Raw genomic sequence first — 24,412 nt, forward strand, 5'->3', positions numbered from 1 at the left:
TGGGCACTCATTGGTTGATTCTTGTATGTGTCCTGACCGGGGATTGAACCCACAACCGTAGCACATCAGGATGAATCTGTTAACTAACTGAGCTACCCAGCCAGGGCTGAACTTTGTTTAATGAGATTTTAATAGAATTTCTTTCACCTTTAAGCCTACTCATACTAGTCAGCATTTTATCAGCTCCTTGTGGTAATGCTTTACCTTAAATCTGTCTGTAGTAACCACTTTGTGAACATGGAATTGTAAGTTTAAGGCCTATGTTAGAAACAGAACCTATATTTACTTGAGAAATTCCAGCTAGTGTGGTTTATGGGGATTTTTTTATGTAGAGGATTATAAATGAATTATTTTAACACTTGTTCTCATTTGGCCATTTGACAGTTACTAGTATTTCTAAAAGTAAGAGGAGGTAAATTTTACATCTTTTGATGTTTAAGAAGACATAGGAAAAAACTGATATTAAATAATGATTATTTGGATCCCAGGGAAAATTTAAACTGAAGGGTTATTTTTATATATGTGTGCATTTGTTTACATGTACAAATTCTGTTTTCTCATGGGGAATTACTTCTTTTCTTTTGGTTTTAGAACAGGTTAGCTAAAGACCATACAGTCATGTTATGCATTGTAGGTATAGGCATATCTTAAGTTTGTGGTTCCATGGTTGGGTTCCTTGTTCACTTCCATGCTTAAACTTGCTTTCCAAAAAATCACGAGTTTTAGACCTGAAAGACTTGTCATTAACAGAGTATGTCATTAACAGACTCATTTTATGGATGAAGAATCAAGTTTCTGATAAAACTTGTTCAGAATCACAGCTTATCAGAGGCATGTGCTTAGTAGCCAAATTAGAAGAAAAAAAATCTGCTCTCTGTGTCTCAGTTCATTCTCGTTTCCATTTTCCCCATATGGATTTTTTGAATGAGATTTTGGTCGTGTTTGTGCGTGTTGGAGGAGGAGGAGTGGGAATTGGTGATTCTTAGTAGATCGTTATCATTTCACGCTACCGCTGAACCAGGATAAGGAACACACTCCTGTACTGCCACTCCTGTTCGTAAAGTCGGTTGCCATAGGACAACAGACATTCTTTGGCAGGGAGGTGGTGTACAGTAACACCCCCTTAGCCAGCAGTTTTCCAGCAACTCAGTAAAGACAGCCTTTAAGTATAAAGCTCATGCATCTTGACCTTTTTTGTAGGAGTGCAGTTACTCTGTACACCTGTATCCTTTGCGTGCTTCTAATGATCATATTGTAATAACGGTGGCTGCTTTGTAACTGCATCCTTTAGATTTTCATAGATGACTGTTTTGGAGGCTCCTGGTGTGGGTGTACTAAAGCATGACAGGGCTACGCAATTAATGTGGTTGCTCTCAAAGTAAGATGTTATAGATTACAGTTGGCCAGAAGGAAGATAGTTGTTTCATTCTTTAAAAAAATGCGATTAGCCCTGGCTGGTGAGGCTCAGTGGATTGAGCACCGCCCTGCGAACCAAAAGGTTGTTGGTTCAATTCCCAGTCAGGGCACGTGCCTGGGTTGCGGGCCAGGTCCCCAGATGGGAGCGCATAAGAGGCAACCACACGTTGATGTTTCTCTTCCTCTTTATCCTTCCCTTCCCCTCTCTAAAAATAAGTAAATGAAACCTTTAAAAAAATGGAATTAGACAAGATAAACTCTAAGATCTCTTAAATGTAACACTAAAAATGAACAAGTTTTTCAAAAGCTTTAGTTTACTCGTTTTAAAGACAGAGATAATGAATCCTTCCTTGACTAACTCTCAGAAGTGATTTAACTATTTATAGATAAAAGTTATGGAGATTATGAGTATAAGAAAGTGCAAGATTATGTTCAGCTATTTCCCAAGTTGGAGAGCTGAAGAAAATGTGAACAGCAGAAAGTAACAAAATGCAGACCGTAATTTATTTCAGACCAATAATATTACTGGTTGACATTTATAAGAATTTCACCGTTTTACTAAATTCAGCAAGGCTTTTAAGAAAATCAATTTTAAACATTTATGAGGAGGATAATTTTGCTCTAGAATGTAGAGTTCACATATGTACATACACATTTATAATGTTTATCTATGTGTACATAAAGATGCATATAGAAATGCTCGAAGGCAGCCTTCCAGCTTTTTCACAGTGGTTATTTCTTAAGAGAGCAGTAGGTGGATAGGGTGAAGTGAATGAGAGTTTTTAAGATTTAGAATTTTTTACACTCAGCATTTATTACCATATTACTTTTGTAATATTTTCCTCAAACCCAAAATACTATGTGTCTTAGCTTTTCAGAGAAGGATGGAGTTGGCCTATGTTAATATTATTTTAATTAAATTCTTTAGAGACAGTGAGTTTCCTTGTTAAGGGTTGGAAAATTCTGAAATCTAGTTGAAGATTGCTTAAAATTCATATTTAAATGGGATTTATTTAGCTGTTACTAGATCAGTAGATGTACTGAGCTTCATAATCTGTTGTCTTCTGCTTACAGTTTCCTTGGTTATCAGTTCGGCTGGCGCTGTTGAATGGCACACCTGTACAGTTACCTGCCCTCTCACTCACTGACACCGTGTGTATGTGTAGGGTTAGTTGGCTGCTAGCTGCTGGGCTTTTTTGCTTGTTGCCTTGTTTTTAGAAAAGCTGTCCTGGTAGCCAGGAGAAGTGGGTTTGAGACATGGTTGTGCAGCTCGTCACCAGTTGGCATTTAGTTAGGTCACTTAGCATAAGTTTATGTATCTGTAAAGTGAGAAGAATGAATATTAGTCTTACCGTGCCATTCTGAAGGTAAAGATGGTGCAGCACTTGTGACAGTAACTTAGTATCTGACAGAGTGCCGCAGAGATGAGGAATAATATTTATGACTCTGCTTGATTATGCTCCTGTGTGTCTCTTTTTAGTCTTTGTTGCTCTTATTTCTGGGGTCGCTTCACCCTAAGGCCCAGCAGGCTCTTGCTCTGCTTGCTCTCTCTGCTGCTTGGTCTTCGGGTCACCGGGACCTCAGTTCTCGAACCTCTTTCGTTCCAGAGACCTGGGTGAGGAGGGGCGCTGAATCCCTTCTGTCGTCCGAGCGCCAGGCGGCTGATCAGGCTCGCAGGTGCCCGCACGGCAGGGCTGGCGGGTGGAGAACCCAGGGTGAAGCTCTGTTAGGCAGCCACGGCCCGTTTCCTCTGGACAGCGTGCGTGCGTGCGTGCGTGGCTGGGAACCAAGTTGTTGGAGAACCAGGACGTTCGAGAACCGAGGCTTGGCTGTTTTTTTCTGTTTCTTCAACTGTTGGCTCTTCAGGAACGACTTGTATTTTTGCGTTTTCTCCTGGGATTCAGTCTCATATCTTCTGGGTACTTTGTGTCCATGGGCTCATGGAATGGTATCCTGATGACCAGATCCAGCTTGCCTCTCTTCCACAGCCTTCTTCCTTCACGACTTCCTCTGTCAGTAGTGAATCATGTTCCCAGACACTGAGACTTTAAAACTGGGAATTTTCCTGGGCACCTCTCTTTTGCCTCTATATTTTCAGTCATGAAATCCAATGAATTGTTTCTAAAAATAGGTTTTGCATTTTCTTTCCTTTTTATTCTCAGTATTAAATAAGAAAAAATAAATACTAATGCTTTAGCCTATGCCCTCACCACTTCCCCCTTGGTTTAAATATGCTTATCCACGTACATTGCACATAAATAACAGTGAAACGCAGAGGTCAACTACATGCAAAGCTCTGCCCTACATACTCCCATCGGTGTGTGTCTGATTCTTCAGGACGAAAGCAGAGCGTTCTGCTGAGATTGTAACATTGTCCCAGCTGGAGTAGTCGCTTTTCCAGTCCCTTTTGAAAATTACTGTTCGTAAAGAGAGATTTACTGGTGAGAGTTACAAATATAAACAATGTCGAGGCAGAATCACAACAGTAACAGGAATGCTCATTTTCCAGCCAGTCCATTTGACTTCCACTTTCTTTATTAAACCTTAGGTTCTCGTGTTTTCAGTAGATGCACATTTTACTGTGTTTGTCTGAATAGTTCCTGCAGAAGCCTTTTTTATTTTGGCACTAAATTATGACATGTGTTCTCCCTGGCCGGGTAGCTTCGTTGGTTGGAGCGTCATCCCGTACACCAGAAGGACGGGGGTTTGATTCCTGGTCAAGGCACATGCCTAGGTTGTGGGTTTGATCCCCTGTCGGGGTATGTACAGGAGGCAACTGATCAGTGTTTCATCTCTCGCATTGATGTCTCCCTCCCCCTTCCTTTCCCTCTCTCCCCCTCTCCCCCTCTCTGCCTCCTTGCTCTCTAAAATCAGTGAAAGCGTATCCTTGAGTGAGGATTTAAAAAAAAATTATGACATTTTCTTACTTTCATTAGGCCAAGTCTTAAGGACCTCATGGATTCCCTGTGTCTGGTACCACTTTAGTGTATTGTTCCTCTGTTAAATGGCATTTGGGAATGTGAGGGGGAAAAACAGGTCCTAATCCACAAACAGGTGAATTGTTTTCTCATACACCAGATTTTACTGTACACACTTGTTTTTGCATTTAATTCTTACACATATACTGTATAAAGTTGTAATTATTGCATGTTTTGCATTTGTCATTAATATATTGGACATTTTCTTATTTGTACATTAGTAATACGTGTGTTAGGATAACTTTCTATCTCTTGGTATATCTTAAAAAAAACTTTCTTCCTGGACTTCTTAAAAAACTGTCTTATAATACATCAAAATAATCGTGATTGTGGGTAGTTGCTTAAAATATGTGAAATCACTAGTAAAAATTCTATACTTCTTGTGTCTAGCTACATGCTACATTTCTAGCAGATACTGTAATATTTTTCAGTTCTAACATTTTAATTTTTTTATAGTTTATCTTCTGAAAGCTTCTTTGCATTTATTTTAAGACATTTTCTCCTTTCTTTTATAGAGGATGATTATAACTTGAGCGTCTTTGACTGCTAATTCCAGCATCAGTGTTGTCTTGGGGTTGACACCTGTTATCCTGTCCCTTGAGCGGTGTGCCCAGACTTTCCTGGAGTCAGCGCGCGCGCACGTGTGTGTGTGTGTGTGTTTATGTGAAGTGAGTTTGGTCTGTGTACTGGACGTTTTTAGCATTGTAGGACTTCATTAAATCCTCTGAAGCATGTTGACGTTTGCTTTAGCAGGTGTTCCGCTCGGTAAGCGAGGTGCAGGACGCGAGTTCTGTCTCGCCTTTTTGTGGTGGCTCCAGTGTCCCTTCCATGTTCAGAACCTCCCGTTTTGCTGTTTCGGTGTGCCTCGCCCCTGTGCTACTCGGAAACTAGTCTCCAGGCCTTGGGTGTACCCAGGCTTTAGTTCTCAGAGCCTTCGCTGGGCTTCTTCGGGTCTGTTTCATGAAGGCGCCATTCCAGAAATGAGCCCAGGACTCAAGTTCGTTCATGCCCAGAATGAGGGGTCTTCTCCAGCTCGCTCTGGGTTTCCCCATACTGTCTCCAGATCCCCGGGCCAAAAAAAGACTTTTCCACGTTTACCCTTTAGAGTGAAGTGGCAAGAGAGAAGACTCAGGCTCCTTGGCATATATTTTTGGATAACAGGGGCTCCTTTTTCTGGTTCCTCTTTCTGGAGATGGTTCTTCTCTTGGGGTCTTAGGTGCTGTGTGGCAACAGCGACTGCCCTTCCATGCTCAGAAGAGCCAGGGGAGATAAGGGGGGGGTGGGGAATAAAGGAGAGTCCCCTCCCCCACAGCATGAAGGGGTCCTTTTGGCTGGACAAAGGGGAAGGTTTCCTTTAGTGGTTTTGCTTCTTGTGTTGGCCAGTTGTTTGATTCTGCCAGCTCTGGGATCAGAGCCCAGAGATAACAGAGGATCACAAAACTCTCTAACATTTACCTAACACGCCCCCCCCCAGCCCCTCCTCTCTTCCCCCTCCCCCCTTCCTGTCACCGCCTCCATCACTGGTCATTAGTCAAGTTTGACTCGCTGTTGTACTTTTCAGTCCTCAGGTGGTTGCTTTTGTAGTCTGGTATTTTAGTTGTGACCCCTGTGAGAGGGGCTTTAGTTGGCTTCCTCTGTCTGGGCTCACTGGAACTCATGTACTTTCTTTAAAGCATGTTTCTTAACCCCCTTTACTCCAGGGATTTGGAAAAGGTGTAAATTTGCGCATTGAATTAAAGGACCATGTAAATAAGTTTTTGTGGCCTAAACTTAGTTTTTTATGTGGCGATTTTTGGGGGGAGGGGGGGAGAGTTGGTTACAGTTTTCTGTTGTTGTTATTAAAACAGTTTGAAACTATAACTTAGATTCTAAAATAAATACTTTCCTTTTTAACAGTATTAAAATCTGCAGTATTAACCTTAGACACCTGCCATGCTAGAGAAATTGGATGTTTTGCTTATATGAAAGAATGCTTATAGCCCACAGGAGAAGATTAATTGGTTATAAAGTATCTAAATATTTAATTTGTCATGATTTGTTAGTACTTACATATATCAAATTCTGGCATCATTTTTTTATTTTATTTTATTTCTTTCTCTTCTTTTTTTAACTGGAAGATTTTTTTTCTTTCCTCAAAGCTTGGTATATAGGTTTGATCTTACTAGACAGATGTTTGCTTACTTCAGACTTATAATTTTAAGGAAGTAGACATCATTTCCCCTTATGTACTTGTACTTTTAAAAAAGGAGATTCTGGACTTGAGATTCTGAGGTGTGCAACTTTGTGAACTCTTCACCAAGTAACATTGTTTATTGCTTTCATTGTGCACTTAGCTGCACACACTGCAAACTGTATTGATTAGAATGTCATCAGTGTCTCCAGAAGCGCCCCATCTGTCCCATGACGGCCTTGTCTGCCTGTTTTATTGGATCTGTAGTGCTTGGCACTAATGAGCATATTTGAAATGAGGGATGAATTGTTGGATTATAGATAATTGCATTTCCTGTTGTTTGTGTACTATTGTATTTTCCAGGTTTTCTGTACTAAAATATTTTTATAACTAGAAAAAAGCAGTATACTTTCTTTTTCCCCCCAAAAGACACTTATTTCTGTGTTCACTCACCAGTTTTCTTTTCGGCCTTAGAACAGTTCAGATTTTATGTGCTTTGGTGTTTGCAGTTACATATCTTTTTTTTTTTTCAAAGATGTATTTGAAACTATGTTCTGAAATTTTCATGTTAACACAACACATTACTTAGTATAAATTGGGAGCTGTGCTTTTGTTAAAAGCCTGAGCTGGAGGGGTCCTTGCAGAGTATCTGTGGCATATCCTTTTGGCTTTGGCTTTTTAAAAAGTGATTCCTCAAGAATATTGCTACTTTAGTAGAAGTTAACCCACACTTATATTTTTAGAGTTTTATTTCAAACATCTTTTAGAAAGAAATTGAATTTTAAAATCTGAGCATAAAGTCACTATTACTGTTTTAGAGCAACAGTCCCTAATCTTTCTGGCACCGGGGTCAGATTTTGTGGAAGACAATTTTTCCATGGATGGCGGGGAGGGAGTGTTGGTTTTGGGGTGATTCAAGCACATCACATTCATTGTGCATGTTATTTATGCTGTTATTACATTGTAATCTGGAATGAAGTAATTACAGGACTCACCATACTGAAGAATCAGTGGGAGCCCTGAGCTTGTTTTCCTGCAGCTAGACCGGCCCATCTGGGGCTGATGGGAGACAGCGCTTATGTCCAGTCCCACTCTGTGTCCTCATTGTGGTTGAAATGGAAGTAGGCTTGTCAGTGCTTTTGTGGCAATCTCAGGATATTTTTGCTTTGACTTATTTATTTTTATTTTTATTTTTGCGTGCAACAAACTTATTTTTTCCCTTTAAGGCTACTGAAAACTGCACATAGATAAGGCAGTTAATTCTCATAGTAAAAATATCCCAGTCCACATAGCCGAGGTCTCCATCAGACCCCACAGTGAGCGGGTGGTATGTCACAGTCTGTTCCTCAGGGGCATGTTCTTGTGAGTCTCTGGGGTTATGATCAGTTCTTTCTGGAAATGTTAGCTTCTCACAAACTGCATCCTTGATCGGTAAATACTGTGCTACTTCATTGGGCTCCGTGAAGAAGGGAGGCGGAACGTGTGTGAAATTAGCAATTTTGCTCTCTTGTGATGTGTATTCTCATAACATCGGGGTAAGGTCTCCTGTTCATTCTGTTACGTGCTCCGTTCATTCTGTTACGTGCTCCATCTGTTCTCACAAAAACAAAACCAAGCAAAACCAAAAAACCCCAAAACCTGCAACAGCAGGAAAAAGCTGAAAGGCATTACTCTGATTTTCACACTTAGACTTCAAACTCCCATGATCATGAAGTTCATCCTTCAACAGAACTTCTTCAAAAACTTAATCTGTTCTCTGACTTTCAATTTCTCTGTATCTGTACAATCCGTTGTAGATACAACCTTTAACCTGAGTGATGTTCCCTTATACACTGTTCTGTAGGTCAATCCTACTGGTTAATGACCTTCGTGGAGTATCACTGTCCATCCTGCTTTCCTGCCACTCTTCCGCACAGGCTGCTGCGAGCCTTCCTTGGTAGTTGTTGACACATCTTACAGTATCTGTAGCATTGAACTTGATTCCAAAGCCATAACAGTGTTGGATTCTTAAAATGTCATCTGCAAACATTTCAGGGAAGGGTGGCATACAGTTCATCAGCTTGCAGGGCCCAAAGGAGAAGGCCTGTGTGGGCCGCTCCGGAGGGGTTGGATCAGCAGCTGACGCGGGTTCCCCTGCCTCGCTGTGGTCCAGCCCCTGCCTTGACTTCAGTCCGCTCACCTCCTGCCGTGCAGCTAGATTCCTGACCGGGGGTTGGGGGCCCCTGTTGACTCTGAGACATTTAATTCTAATGTTCTTTTCTGGTTACATTTTATGTGAAGGGCACCTGATTTTGTACATTACTTCGTTACATGTTTATATTGTCTAATGTTTTATATTGTAATATCATACCAAAAATAATATGGAAGATGGTGCACTCCATGGGAAAGGAGAATTTGTATGTTAGGGAGTGAAAAATTTTGGATAAAGAAAATACTACCTAGTTTTTGATATGTTGCAGTACAGTTCATAATGAGTATTGGTTCTCAGGTATTAAAGTTGGTGAATATTTTTTTTTTTTTAAGGAAGTTGGGCTGACATTGGTTAAAAACCTAATTTTCAGGTGCACGGCATTATAATGTGATATTGCATACTCCACTGTGTACCAGCTGTGTGACCCCCTTTCCCGTTCCCACCCCTTCATCTCTAGTAACCACCATCCTGTTGTCTGTACGAGTTTGGGTTTGTTAGTTTGTTCGTTTACTTTTTTTTTTTTCCTAATGATATTCCACATAGGCGTGAAATCCTGGGGCTTTGGTCCTTTTGCAAATGGCAACATTTTATCTTTTTTATGGCCCGAGTAGTATTCCATGGTGTAGACGTACCGTCCAGTCATTTATCCATGGACATGTAGGTTGTTTCCATGTCTTGGCTGATGTAACTAATGTAATGAACATGGGCTGTGTGTACTTTATGAATAAGTGTTTTTTATGTTTTTTAGGTAAATATAATATGCTCTTTAAAATTCCTTTATCTGTGAACAAGTCTGATTTCTTATTCCTATATGCAAAACACTGAATTTCTGTTTTTACTTTAAAATCATTTATGAAAAGGAGAAATGTTTTATTTTAAAATTCAATTTCTATTTTGAATTATAAAAATAATTTTCACAAAAATACTTATGAAAGTTTAAAAGTCCATATAGTCACCCTGGCCAGTTGCCTCAGTTGACTGGAGCGTCGTCCTGCACACCAAAAGGTTGCAGGCTTCATTTCCTGTCAGGGCACATACCTAGGTTGTGGGTTCAATACCCGGTCGGGCCGCTTACCCGAGACAACCGATCGATGTTCCTCCTCCTGTCACTCTTTCCCTCCCCCAATGTCTTCCTCTGTCTAAAATCAATAAGCATATCCTTGGGTGAGGATTAAAATGATGATAATGATAAAAACCTATATAGTCAGGTTAGAAAGTGAAAAATCAGTCGCGACCTTGTTCTGCTCTATTAGTTTTCCATTGCTGCGTAATGCAGTTGCCACAAACTTAGCTTGTGGCTTAAAACGGCACATGCAGGTCACCCCCGTATAAAGTGGTTGTTTGGTTCCGAACAAAGGCCGTGTTATGCGAATCTGTGTTATACAAAAGAAAGAATTAGTACCAAAAGGGGGGGTTAGGTTCCAAAAATTAAAAAACCATACTATTATATTTTTGTAATTAAGAGGAATATCTTTATTAAAGCACTTTTCATCAAAAGTATTACATATTAATATGAACTAAGTAGTAATGTTTTCTTCGTCATCACTACTACGCTCCATTAACCGAATGTGTTTCCTTTTTGACAAGATATCCTCATCCTCTGAATGTTCTTCGGCATTGTCTCGATTTCTGTGCTCTACTTTTTGCAAAAAAATACGTTATTTTAGACCGTTTGCTTTTAGCTGAGAGATCTTTAAGAACTTCGTTATGGTGCTAAGCACTTCTGAAGTTCTCTCCTAAACTTTGTACTCCTTTCAGTGCAGATCTTCATTTAGGAAATATGACTCTTAACTGCTCGGCTAAGTCTAGACTTTCCTTACGCTTTCTAGAGAAAACTGTTTATCTTCTTCATTTTCATCAGTGCTATCGTCCCCTAAGTCATCTTGGCACATTCTAGGTGTCATTTCCACCAAAACTGCTTCATCAGTTTCTCCTTCTACCAGCAATTCTTGGGTATCTTCTACAGTCATATTGTCAAAACGTTCCCCTCCTAAAGACTTAGCAGGTTCTACTATTGCATCCATCCTGTTCTCTGGTGGCTCGATTAGATTTTCCCTTTGAATTGACTCTGGCCCTATGTTTTTCCAACAAGCATTTAATGTTGTCGGTTTTCTTTGGTGGAAGAGTTAATTAGATTAATACAGTCCAAAATTTTACCACGTTCAGTATTGTATGGGGATTTCTCTAATTCTGTGTTATACGGGAGTTTTCCCCAATTCTCTAAACCATGTTAAAAGTGAAACCGTGTTATAGAAGTACTGTGTTATACAGGGGATGCATGTATTTATTTCACCATCTCCATGGGTCAGGATTCAGGCACTGGTTAGCTGGGTCCTCTGCTGGTGGTCTCACCAGGCAGCAAAGCATAACCCACCCGGTAGAACTCTTATTTGAAACATGGGTTCCTCTTCCAGGATCATTCAGGTTGTTTGCTGAACCCAGTTCCTTGCTCTTGCAGGACTGGGGTGTTTGTTTAGTTTGCTGGCTGTTGCTGATGTTGCTGCCAGTTCCTAGCAGCCACCCTCAGGTCGTAGTAGCCAAGTGGTTCTTCCCAAATGTGTCCCCACATGGCAGCGAGGGAGTTTTCTGCTGTCTCTTCTTATAAGGACACTAATCCTGTGGGTTCAGGTCTCCAACTCTTATGACCTCATTGAAGCTTAGTACCCCCACAAAGGCCCTATTTCCAAAATAGTCATATTGGGGTCTGGGACTTCTGACATGAATTTTGTGGGGGAGAGATACCTTGTGGAGGGCCGTGGTTGGCAAGTGGAGTCAGAACAAGATTGTATTAAAATATAATTACTATGTTTTTCAAGGTAACATGTGTGTAACATATGCGTGTAAATTTTTTTTAAGTACAAAAGCTATTTTGTTGGGCCCTGACTGGTGTGGTTCACTTGGTTGGGTGTCGTCCTGCAAAGGGAAAGGTTGCTGGTTTGATTCTGGTCGGGCCTCATACAAGAGGTGAAATCAGTGTTTCTCTCTCACATTGGTGTTTCTCTTTTTCTCCCTCCCTTCCCCTCTCTTAAAAAAGGAAAAAAAAGATTTTTATTGGAAGCTCTTCTCATTCTATGCTGGATCCATTAAAGAGAACAATTTTTTTAGTTCTTAACATTAGTTCTTCTGATGATTACCTTCATATTATAGTGCTGAGCAGTATTTTTATATCAGTTTCTTGAATGGTCAATTTCAGACAGTACTTGTTGGCTGAATAGGTGAAGCGTTGGTTCACTTGTGTTGGCCATGTTGTGTAATACCTTGATTTGAGTGGTGGCCGTCTGGGATTCTGCAGGACAAATTATTTTTCTCGTTGGTTATATCTTCTTTTCAGTGTTATGTGGCTTGAGTATTCCTCTTTGTTTCATCAGTTTCCAATCCTTAACACATTCCCATTTTTCTGAAAATTGGTGACATCTTGTCTGCTGATTCTACTTTCCTCCCCATTCTGCTTTTCATTGTGAGCTATTATACCTTTTAAATTTTTTTATTTCTTTATTGTCCTAATAGGAAGAAGAAAAGACAGATGTCTTTAGTGAGCCTGCTGTCTTGAATAGAAAGTGTCAAGATGGTATTGATTCTAGGAACTTTTGTGATTTCTGATTTTCTGACTTCTTTGGAGATTTGAGGAATTCTGACTGGTGCTCTCAAATCGCTAAAGGACCGTTGTTGAAAAAATGGATCGGGTTAATTACTGCTTGAGTTATTTTAGGTTCTCGGGTAAGGTTAATTCCATTGGTCATAGAACCAACAACTTTGAAGGCATAAGATTAGTTCAATCTTGAGCAAGATTTCATCCACATTTAATGGTTCTTTGGGGTATGACAGGTAATAAGTTCTTTGTTGGGCTCTTCCAAGGTGATAATAGAGTACATTTTAAGTTTGGGTTAATGAGCCTCATCAGTGTATAGGTGAGGGAGGGCATGAATATGCTTTTCAGAGACATGAAGTTGCAGTATTTATCCCCCCCAAATAATGCACATTTGTAGAATTGAGAAATACTGCCTAAATTCAGTGATTGGCTTGCTTTTGTAAAAAAGTTTTGTTGGATCACATCCTGCGCATTTATGTACAGACCGTCTGTGGCTGCTTTCTTGCTGAGGGGGTAGAGCTAAGTGGTGTGATAGAGGTCATGTGGCCTCCAAAGCCGAAAATACTTACTGTAATGACCCTTGCCTGGTCAGTAGTCTGCAAGTTTAAAAATCTTTCTTAGAAATGAAAGTTTTTTTTGTTGTTGGAGTAGCCACCAGCATATAAGACATCTCAGATTAGGTAAAGGATTCCTCTAACAGTTAAGTAAAGCACACAAGGAGGCTTTGATTTGATGGGATGGCTAGGGAAGACTTCCTCACTAGGTGATGCTTTAAGATGAATGAATCTGCCTTAACTAGTGAGGAGGCCCTGGTGGGTAGTATTCCAGATAGGGAACAAACCCATTTTGAAGGTTCTGTGTTAGGGAACTGAGAAAGATCCTTGTGACCGGGCATAGGGCCGGGGAGGGCTGGGGTGAGACAAAACTGGAAAGGTAGGGAGCAGTTAGGTCGTGCGGGGCCTTGTGTATGTAACTGCGCATGTTTCTCCAAAGAATGGGAGTCGTTGGCCTTTTTAAGGGGTAGAGAGAGTGGGTGGTGGTAATGACCTAATCAGATGAGTTTGCGAAGAGAGACATGCCACACCCATTTAGATGTTCTCTGCCAGTGATGAAGGTGATTTGGACTGTGGTTGTGGTCATGGCTGGAGGAGGAGAGGAGACAAAATGGGGAAAACTGGGTAAAAATTAATAGAATTAAGTGATGGATAGGTTATAAAAGGGGCTGGAGCAAGAGTTATATAGAGAACTCCCAGATTCCTAGTTGATTAACCGACAGATTAAGTTTACAGTTACTTTTATCATCTGTACAAGTGGTTTTTGCAGTGTTGCAATGGCCAGAGCTTAGTTTCCAGACGCGTACGTAATATCTCATGGCGTTGTCTAAGACCTGAGTATCACTGAGCACGCTGCAGATTTTAGGCAGTATTCATTTAGGCTTAGTTAGTTGTCTTTCCCAATTCCCCACCTCACCTTTGTTTCTCCCTAAGCAAATTGAGATATTTGCTTATGAGAAATTTCAAAACAAAAAACTTTAGGGGGGGAGATTATTGCTAACTATTATATCCCTTGATTTCTAAAAGGTTTTATTGAGACATAATTCACATACTGTATAATTAGTCAATTTAAAGGGTATACTTAAATGGTTTTTAGTATGGTTGTACAACCATCACCATGTTCAATTTAGGAGTATTTTTCATTATGCCCCAAAAGAAATGCAGTGCTGTTAGTACTCATTCCTTATCCCTGCCCCCATTGTCGTCAATCAGCAATTGATTTGTTTTTCCTGGACATCTCATATAAATGTAATCCTGGAATCTTTTTTTTTTTTTTTTTTTTAAGCCGAGCACAGTATTTTGAATGTGCATCTATTTTGTAGCATATATTAATACATCATTTCTTTTTCATGGCTAATATTTCATTGAATGGTTATAACTTTATTCAGTTTTGATCAGTTGATGGACATTTGAGTGGTTTTCACTTTTTTAAATTAGTTTTTTTATGAAGGATGTTTCAGTGACTATTTGTCTACATGTTTTTATGTGATCATGTATTTGCAGCTCTCCTGGGTGTGTAACACTTGGTAGTGGAATTGCTGGACCATATGACATACTACTGTGTTTCATTTCTTAAGAAGCCGCCAGGCTGTTTCCACAGCTGCTGTACATTTTACATTCCCACTAGCAATGTGTGCGAGTTCCGCTGTCTCCACATTCTCATGAACTAACACCTAACTGTCTTCTGGCTTTTTGACTATAAGCAAGTGTGACGTGATACAACGTAGTTTTGATTTGCATTTCCCTGATGACGAATAATGTTGAACTTGATTTTTAAAAGAAAGACAACGGTTTGATTTCATTGAGAATATAAAATTGGAAATGTTGGTAATTTCATGTTGTTGCTTAGAGACTATTAGTATTGCTGAATTTAAAATTTCTTTTTCCCTCCCCATCAGTTGTATTCCCTGAATGACTACAAACCACCAATTTCTAAAGCGAAAATGACCCAAATAACTAAGGCAGCCATCAAAGCTATTAAGGTAAGTAATAAATTTTATTTTTAAAAAGTAAATACTAGTCCTGGCTGCTGTGGCTCAGTAGATTGAGCGTCGGCCTGCGAGCCAACTGTCGCTGGTTCGATTCCCAGTCAGGGCACATGACTAGGTTGCACGTTAGGTCCCCAGTTGGGGGCGCGAGTGAGAGGCAACCAACCACACAGTGATGTTTCTCTCCCTCTCTTTCTCCTTTCCCCTCTCTAAAAAAAAAATAAATTATTTTTTAAAAAAGTAAATACTACACTAATATTTTGAAGTTGAGATAATTTTTACAGGTTATCTATGTTCCTCCTCTTTACAAAGTAATACATATTCATGGGGGAAAACAAAAATAAAGATCTGTCACCATAAACTCTCCCTCCTAGGATGAACACTTAATATTTTGATAAGCAGTCTTCCATAAACTTTGAAGCAATCATTTTTCCTTACTTGCGTAGGCAGGTAAGATTTTAGATGCAGCCACATTGTGGAGAATGGGTTTAACACTGCTTTTTGGCACACTGACTCTACAGAATCTTGGCATCTTGATTTCTTGAATTTATTTAGTAAAATTTTTCTATTAGTAAAAGTTCTCTACATAGAGGTTTTCAGTGCTTTTTTTTTTTTCTTATTGGTTGTATTATAGATTTTTAAAAGGGCCATTATGGAAAGCAGTTGAGTCTCATGTACATAGGATTTGGAACTGCAGGAAGAGGCTACAGACATTTAGTCATTGCTCTGATACCATGGTTTTGAACATATGTCGATTCAGGGATACTTCTGAAAATCTCAGGAAAAGGTTTGACCCTCTTTAGAGAAGAATACAAATACACAAAATTTATCGGCTTTAAGCACCTTTTGATGCTTAGCAACAGACGACATCTCTCCAAGAGGTTCCTGTCCTCAAAGCTAAGACTCCCCGGGCTGTTAAAATTGAGAATGCGTGCTTTCTTTTTCGTTAAGTAGGTGTTAACCTGTGGATCTTTGGTGATGTTTTCCTTCTCTGAGTAAGGGCATCAGCCGTAACCTGGAGCACCTGTTGTTTTCATAAATTGTTTCTATTAGATTTAATAAGTTCCTATTTGCAGAAAATGGCCACTAGAGAATATTTATATAATTAGGTAATTTGGCAGTGTTTTAATGGTCAAATCTTTGTTTTCAGACTAAGATCTGTAGTTAATATCTTACGGCAGTATAGTTAATATTCCTGTATTTACACGCAGAAAATCAATGAAGGGACAAGGACAGCCACCATCGAACACAGTTAAGTCAGAGAATTCTAAAAAGAAGTGATTTTTCAGAGTATCTGATGGGCTTAGTATAGAATGTTATCTGTGGTATTCTACATTGTGATTGGATTTTTATGATCATGATTCTGAGAGTGTGCAAACATATATATTTATATCATTTTTATTCTGTGAAAATTAGTAATTGGCACATTTTACATAACTTGTTGGGCAGAATACTTTTAAATTGAAAACTGTGTAAGGCATAGGTATTTACATTATTTCCATTTTTTTTTAGATATTGGAAGGTCTAAGAGAAGTTAAGTAATTTGCAATAGTTAAAATAAATATAGCTAGGTTTTTCTCAATCGAGAGTAAATATTATGATACACTGTATTTTGTTTTATTAACTTAAAATTTTTAAATTTTGAAAAATTCAAACAGATTTGTAAACTATTTCTACACACACGTACTTTCTTTGGTTGAATCATTTGAGTTTCATATTTAATTTATAGTAGTACTTAATCTCTAAATGCTTAATTTGATGACCCCAAGCAGGAACGTTCCCTTTGACAGCCTGTTATCTGATGTACAGTCTACCCTTACATTTGCCGGTTGTCTCGGTGCTGGCTTCAGGAGCCCTTCTCTGCACCCCACTTTGTCAGGGCTCAGCCAAGATCGCACGTGACATTTACTTGTGCCACCCAGACTTTTTGTTTTGTTTTGTTTTTCTTGTTGACTTTGGAAGAGTTCACACTGCTTTGCGGCACTGTATTATTTTATTTATTTATTTAAAACACTTTATTTTTTCAATTTTTTATTATATTTTCACCCGAAGACATGATTATTGATTTTAGAGAGAGGAGAAGGGAGGAAGAGAGGGCGGGAGAGAGAACATCGATGTGAGAGAGAAGCATTGACCAGCTTGTTGCCTCTGCTACGTGCCCTGGCCGGGGACCAAACCTGCAACCTAGTCCTGTGCCCTGGCTGGGAATCGAACCTGCGACCCTTTGGTTTGTAGGACGATGACGTGTGAACCAACTGAGCCACACTGTGTGAAGGAGGGACCTCCAGAAACCTGAAGTTTATTTATAAATATTGGTGTTGTTTTATTCTTACATGTTTAAACTTCAGTCATCTTCAAAATGCTCTCCGTTTGATGCAATGATATGCCTACTGAGACTTTTCCCTGCTGCTCATGACAGTTTTTGAGCTCGTCGGTTTTGATGCCTTGTAGTGCTTCTGCCGTTTTTTGTTTCACTTTTTCCACATTGGCAAAATGTTTCTGTTGGAGGACTTTTTTTATTCAGGGGAAACAAAGTCACCCAATGAGATCAGGTGGAATAGGGAGGGTGGGGCACAGGGGTCATACTGTTTTTGGTCAAACTGCCAAACTCTCAGTGTGATGTGGGCAGGTGCGCTTGTAAATCACCCAGCATAAAACGGGCAAATGTGTTGAAAGAGTCTTCAAAAAAAATTCATTAAAGACAAATGCAGCCTCTCACAACAATGCCAGCTGGTGCACTGATACAGATGGCTTCCTAGAACACTCACCTAGTCGGGGAAACCTGTATTGTAAGGGGCGCTCTCCAGAAGATAATTACGGGTTTTTGCGCCGCCCCCCCCGTATTATTTTAAAACTGCATTTAATAAGTATATAAATTGAGATTTGACCTGCTTTTAAATTATTTTTAAATAATACTGTGTTTCATACTGAGGTAGGGTGTTTGGTTTTTAAATCATTGTTTAGAGGATTATTTTCATGGGTACTTGTTTACATTTAAATGCTGTCAACAGAACCTCACAGATAGTGTGGAAGAAAGCCTATGTGAATTAATAATCTTTGAATTAAAGTTCAGTAAGCAGTTTTACTCTGAATTAATTACATATAGTGTGTAAAGTAACTAACACAAGAAGCACTCACCGTTGTTTCCCAGGAAAACTATTACTTAATAAATATCAGTGAATAATTATTTAATATTATGTATATTGATTTTAAATGTTTAGGTACCTATAAAGGGCCTAATAGTTGTTTTAGCTTTTTACTTAACTTAAACTGTTTCATAAACTGTTCTAATAAGGAAATTTTAGGCAAGCTTAAACTTATTGTAGATTTTTATTTGTTTAATATGGATAATACTCCTTTATTTTTTGAGTTTATAAATATTGAATTTTATGATGCCATTTACTTGACTGTTCTCGTTTCTTCAGCCTAAGGGCAAATTCCTTAAAAGCATAATTTATGCGATCAGAAGTGTAAATAGAAGCACAGTTCAAATTACATCTTTAAATAGAAATATGCTAATTATGCAGTTGCCTTTGAGGTATTGAAATTTATTAAGCAAAAATTCTAGATACTTTTTGATTATCATTTCCATTTTTCATTTGCAGGTTTATATATAGTGTGGGTTATAAAACTTAAATCTAAGTTTTCTCATAATTGATAGTAACCCATTACTATATCTTAATCTCTGTGCTTACTTCTGCTGATTCCTTTTGGATGACTCATTAGAACCTTACACATCTCTGTATCTGATTACGTGCACTTGCAGTCCCATACTCCAGGAGAAGCAGAGGGGTAATGCAGTTGAAAGCATTTTTCTTGCATACATTTATTAATTCTATTTGTTGACAGTTATTTGATTTTTCTAGCACTGCCCTAATTTAGCGGAGAAAATGATACTCTAGGAAATCTTTTCCTTCTACGAAAAAAGAATATATATCTGCCAGTGTGCTTCTCACAGATATTTTGCTGTCATCATAACTATTTGTGAAAACATGCTTTCATAAAGACTGACAGTTCTTATGTTTCTGTTATCACAACACACTGGATATTCTCATCAAGTACCTACAATATTTCAGGAATCCCTTTCCTCGTTAGGGATCATAGCTAGTTGTGAAGGTGAGTGACAAGAATGGTTGTCTCAGAATTCATGATTAATATTCACTATTTTCATAGATCGTTGAAACCATATTAAATCCTTTGTTTAGCAGGAAAATCCTAATCTAAGCAAATAGATTTTAAAATCATTCTTTATTTTTTTTCTTTTAGTTCTATAAACATGTGGTACAAAGTGTTGAGAAATTCATTCAGAAGGTAAGTATATAATTTTCCATATATACATATATACACTAAATACAATTATAGATGAATACCTTGTGTTCTTCTCTTTTAAACTGAATACCCAAGTTGACATTGTTTTGATGGGCTGTTTAAAAATGACTTTCTAATTAAGAAATAAAATGAAAGTGCTTTTTCGATAATTCTAAAAGCAGTGGTTTTCAGGCAGATGTTTTTGTTAATTTGCGTTGCCATCAGGAGCATCTGTTTCTTGAAAAAAAATGCCATCGATATGACTGTTTTTTGTTTTTTGTTTTTTTTATAAATTCTCACCTGAAAATATGTTTTGAGAGGAAGAGGGGAGAGAGAGAAACACTATGTGAAAGAGAAACACTGACAGTTGCCCCCTATACACGCCCCGACCAGGGATCGAACCCACCACCTTTTGGTGTGTATGGGATGATGCTCCAACCAGCTAAGCCGCCTGGCCCACGCACTATGACTGGTTTTTAATGAAATTTAATATTCATTGCTCTTTATAGCCTTTAAAGAAATTCTCCCTTGTCATTTCAAGTTGAATACCTAGAGAGCGGCTCTCCTTTTAGATAAGGTGTGAGTAAAATTATTGCCTACCAGTCGCTCCTCTGCTGGGGCATTTTGTCTCATCCATTAGGACCTCACTTATACATCCCAACATGCTGACACAGACCAGAAGTTCCATTTCCCAGGATAAGTAGAGGGAGGTGAAGCTGGATGCTGCTCTCTTGCACACATTTAACAATGCTTTTTGTAGCCCGGGTGTGAGGTGACGTGACTAGTTCTTTGCCCCCTTTGCTATCAGTGTGCTGTTGGTGTCGTAGTTTGTGGCAGGAGCACATAAGCCTTATAACCCATAAAGTGATGCCCTAGGAAATCTGTACTGTAGTTGAGTCTAGGTTTCCAGCTCTGCCCATGCTCACGTGCCTAGATAGAAGCAGAACCAGTGCTGAGCCCAGAGGTACATGGCGTTAAGGTCCAGCAAGGTTGCAGTGTCTTTCCTGAACGGACGTAGTTGACTGGGGAAAGGGGGCGGTGCTCAGAGTGAGATTGCTGTCACTAAACTAGCTGGATAACCTTGAGTAAACCAGTAACCTTTATGTGATTCAGTATTTTTTCTTTTTAAGTTTTTCAATACTTAAAATTTTAGTACAGTAAAACGTATTTTGAAATGAATAACTGATGAATTAAAGCTAAGACAAGGGTAAAAGAGCAGGTATGCTGTGTGTTTTAGGTAAGCCAAAGTATAAAGTAAAAACGGTGGTGTTGGAAAATTTCGTTGTTCTAAAGCCTTTAGAAGTTTTTTTTTTTTTAAAGGTTCGAAAGTCTAGAGAAGTGCCCCTTAAACTTTTTCTGTGCAGAGGAATTACGTAGGGATCTTGTTAAAATGCAGATTCTGATCCGCTGATTGGGGGTGGGGGGAGCTGGAGTTGCATGCCCAACTGGTCCAAGATGATGCCTTTGCTTTTCGTTCTGAAACTACGGTTGGAGTAGTAGGGGGTTAAGGATAAATAGGAACTTATGGATTAATGTGTTTTGATTTGGGCTAAGTGCACTTTTAAGTAGGTATTTCAAAGTCTTCGGAGACCTTGGGTGAGCCCCATTATTTTATTGTGAGATAATTGTAGATTCGATCTGAAGAAGCAAGGGAAAGTTCTTTTGAAGTGAAGACAAGGGGTGGGATTTATTCTTCAAACAGGACTCTGCAGCCTAAGAAATTCTACGGAGAAATCAGAAACCTGTTGAGAGGAGAGGCTTTGTGCTGTGTGATTTGGAACGGGGCAAGTAGAATTTTGTTGTAACAAGTGCTACAGTAACAAACCACATCCACATTGAAAAAGGGTTCTCAGAGAAGCGGTAAGACAGGCTTGTACCAAACACAGCACCAGCGCATGGCTGTATGCCTCCGCGGGACAGTGTGAAAGGCCAGGTCCTAGGAGGCCACCCTGACCTCTAATGCGCGACTTTTCGGGGGTGGTTTCTGGCACATATTGACGTTTGATCTTTCTCGTGCTCTAAGGAGAAATACTTTCAATCAGGTATCCTTATTATTAATGAAGCTTTGTGGTCATTGTCACAGCTTTGTAGAGGTTCACTATGTCCACGCCGCCACACCCTTTAGTCCTGCTAAGTTTCCCAGTTCACCTAGTTTGCCAGCAGCTGGAAAGACATTCAGAATAGCATCCAGAATAACTTTGGTATCCTTTGCAGTTGAGGGGTTCAGCAACAGTTTTCTTAAGCCGCAGCGAACGAGGTACACGTGCCGGGTCTGTCCAGCTCCTTCGCCCCCTGTGTAGTCGGGTACGCCCACAGCGCTTCCTTCCTGTCTGAAAGCCAGAGAGGGCCGGAGAGGAATGACGTTCCTTAGTCGTTTTCTGGGGGAGAATTTAAATGCTTGTCCGCCTGCCCCCCGTTTAAATCAGCGACTCAGCAGTGGTTCATGTAATGGTAAATGAGGTAATTGTAGATTCACATGTAATTTAATCAATAGTAGATTATAGTGCAGAGCCTTTGTTAAAGGTTATTTCAAAAATATATTATTCTAATATCACCTTTACTCAAGGAGTTAAAATTCCAACGAGCATTAAAGCTTGTTTACCAAGATGGTTTTTAGACTCTTAAGGATTCATCAAGTAAAGTTTCTATAGATAAAGAACAAAATGTAGTGTATTACCCAAACCAAAAAATATTAGGTTGCTTTATGACTACTGTTACTTTTTTCCAAATTCAGTGTATCGCATGTAGTTCAGCCTCAGGTACTTGACTAAGCTGTGTGTTAAAGTTGCCGTGTTTAGCTCTGACCCATCAGAAGCTTCGCTTGCTTGCTTGTTTGCGTGCGTGGTGTCCCCGTGCTCCCGTGGCCGTGCAGTCCAGAGCCTGGTCGCCCTCCCGCTCTTGCTTCCTTCCGGAGAGGAGAGGAGTTAGTGATTCCCATACGCTCTTCCGGCTCAGGTGTTGTGGAAATGGAATTGCTCCTGTGGAATTGCTGAGGTTCCACACTTTTTGGAAAACATGAATCATCAAAAGTCTTGAAAATGACACAGAAGTAGTTGTGTTTCAAAAGAAAATACCACTTGATCTTTTCACTTACTTGGTAGTTTTAGGTTACAGAATTTAATACTGCTTTCTTAAGAAGTACTCTGTTGTTTGGTTCAGTGTTAGCAGTGAAGATCTCGTAGGCCCAGTTAGGAATATTATGTATGTTAAGTTCTTGTTAAACCTTCCTTACTGGTCTGTACACCTTTTATTAGGTGTTAATTGCATTCACTAGGATTTCCAGTACGATGTTGAAAAGGGGCATTCATACCTTGTTATGTTCCATACATGACCTTAGTGTGAGTGTATTCATACCTAGTTACTCATACATGACCTTAGAGGGGTATTCATAACTTATCATTCATACATGATCTTAATGAGAGGGGCATTCGTACTTGACTGTCATCTATTCCTGATCACAGTGGGAAAACTTACAGTATGATCTTAGTTGGGTTTTTATTGAGCCTGTACCTCTGGACTGTGAACTTCACAAGCGCTTTTCAGCTTTAAAAAAGCTCCCTCTTCAGTGAAACACGGTGGCTGGAGCTGGGTGTTTCTTCTCCCCTCATCCTCCCTCCCGCCCAGGTCAGTTAGGTTGCGGGGAAATAGTTTGTCCAGAGAGCGGACCTTGTTAGGAGCAGCATGCTGCTGCTGGCTGTCTAGAGTGAGTCCCCCTTCGCGAGGCCTGGGGAGATTCTCCTCCCGCCGGGAGAGCTCTGGGGCGGGGAGGGGGCGCTCCCCGGGGCAGCCCGCTTTTCCTGCCTGCTGCTGTCCGCGTGGCTCAGTGCTCTGCAGGCGCGGCCGCGGGCTCCCGTCGGGCCGTTCTCGCTCTGTTTTCTTTAACAAAAACTTTTCATAGCTGAAATTGGCAGCACAAATTCTCGTAATAGAATCGCTATAGAAAATTTCTTTATTTCTTTTTTAAAAGATTTTATTTATTTATTTTTGGAAGAGGGGAAGGGAAGGAGAAAGAGAAGGAAAGAAACATCAACGTGCGAGAGAAATAATTGGTTGCCTCGCACGCCCCCAACTGGGGACCTGGCCCACCACCCAGGCCTGTGCCCTGACTGGGAATGGAAGCAGTGACCTTTCAGTTCGCAGGCCGGCACTCAGTCCACTGAGCCGCACCAGCCAGGGCAGTTTGTTTTTTCAGAGTATGTGGTCCAACTCATTTAGAGGATCTTTGGTCAGAAAACTGACTCGTGATGGTATTCAGATAACAACCTGAATGATATCAGAATGAAAATCACACAAATATGTTTAAAGGTGCATTCTCTCAATTTGTTACTGCCTTTCTCCCCCCAAAAGAGTTATTTTTCTGTAACATGACAATTGGAAATTACTACTATGTAGTTTCAAGTTTGTGTAGCTAAAAATTTAATATGACTTAGCTTTATAAAAAAATATTCAAAGTGTAAAATACCTCATGTCATTGGAAAATCTTAAGAATTCTTGGGGTTTTCAGTACTCACAGAGCTTAAAGAGGAAACTGAAAAAAATTTCAGGTTTTTCTTCACTGAGATATACTTTTTTTGCCTGACTAGGTAGATACTTCTTTGATTATATGGTAGCCAAGGGAAAATAGCCTTGACCTGGTACATGAACTGAAGGACACATATGCTAGATTTGGGGGGAACTTGAGGGAAAACTGTTTCAGACTTTCAAAAACCATACCTTTCAACAGAACAGTTATTTCCAAAACTTTATGTAGGTAAAACCTAAAACTAATATTCAAACACCAGCATTGTTGCCCTTTTATAAAATATTTCAGCTACTTAACAGCCAGAATCTTGCACTAGGTGCTTGTGAGTTAGTGCTAAAGGTCTCTTCATTTTCTTGACTTAATAAAGACCTTCAGGAGAAGGTTCTTAAAAAGGATTTGAAGGGACATATGAGATATCCTTTGTTTTTTTCTGAGGGAAATCACTCATTTTATCAGTTAAAAATCCCATTAGAAAATTGTGTTTGTGTTTTGAGGGTAGATTGAACAGTCTTTTCTCATTGTTACTTGACTTTCCAAGAAGTTTTTTAAGAATGTAATTTTGATTTGGTGCCATATATAATTTCTAGGAAATTACAGTGCTTTTGGTGAAATACTCAGCTAATTAGACCCAAGAGTTGAACCTTCTCTTTGCATCCATAATTCTATTTTAATCAATAGCATGTTTGGGAAGCAGGT

At 39.5% G+C, this 24,412-nt stretch overlaps 1 protein-coding gene and 1 pseudogene across 6 annotated transcripts in view; one reads left to right on the top strand and one right to left on the bottom strand.

Annotated features, from left to right (window-relative positions):
• Positions 1-24,412, top strand: part of SCAF8 (SR-related CTD associated factor 8) — a 164,585-nt gene that overhangs the window by 13,157 nt on the left and 127,016 nt on the right. For all 6 annotated transcript variants that reach the window (XR_016511664.1, XM_090280007.1, XM_090280006.1 and 3 more), the window contains 2 exons: positions 14,797-14,880; positions 19,153-19,197. Coding sequence is in view for 5 of the 6 variants with exons in the window: in XM_090280007.1 (XP_090136133.1) it covers positions 14,797-14,880; positions 19,153-19,197 (129 nt within the window). In the remaining variant the exon portion in view is untranslated. The remainder of the gene's footprint in view (positions 1-14,796; positions 14,881-19,152; positions 19,198-24,412) is intronic.
• LOC150007990 (TIP41-like protein) lies at positions 2,909-9,398 on the bottom strand (annotated as a pseudogene).

The sequence above is a fragment of the Furipterus horrens genome, unplaced genomic scaffold, assembly GCF_987537825.1.
Source record: "Furipterus horrens unplaced genomic scaffold, mFurHor1.1.pri manual_scaffold_6, whole genome shotgun sequence".
NCBI lineage: Eukaryota > Metazoa > Chordata > Mammalia > Chiroptera > Furipteridae > Furipterus > Furipterus horrens.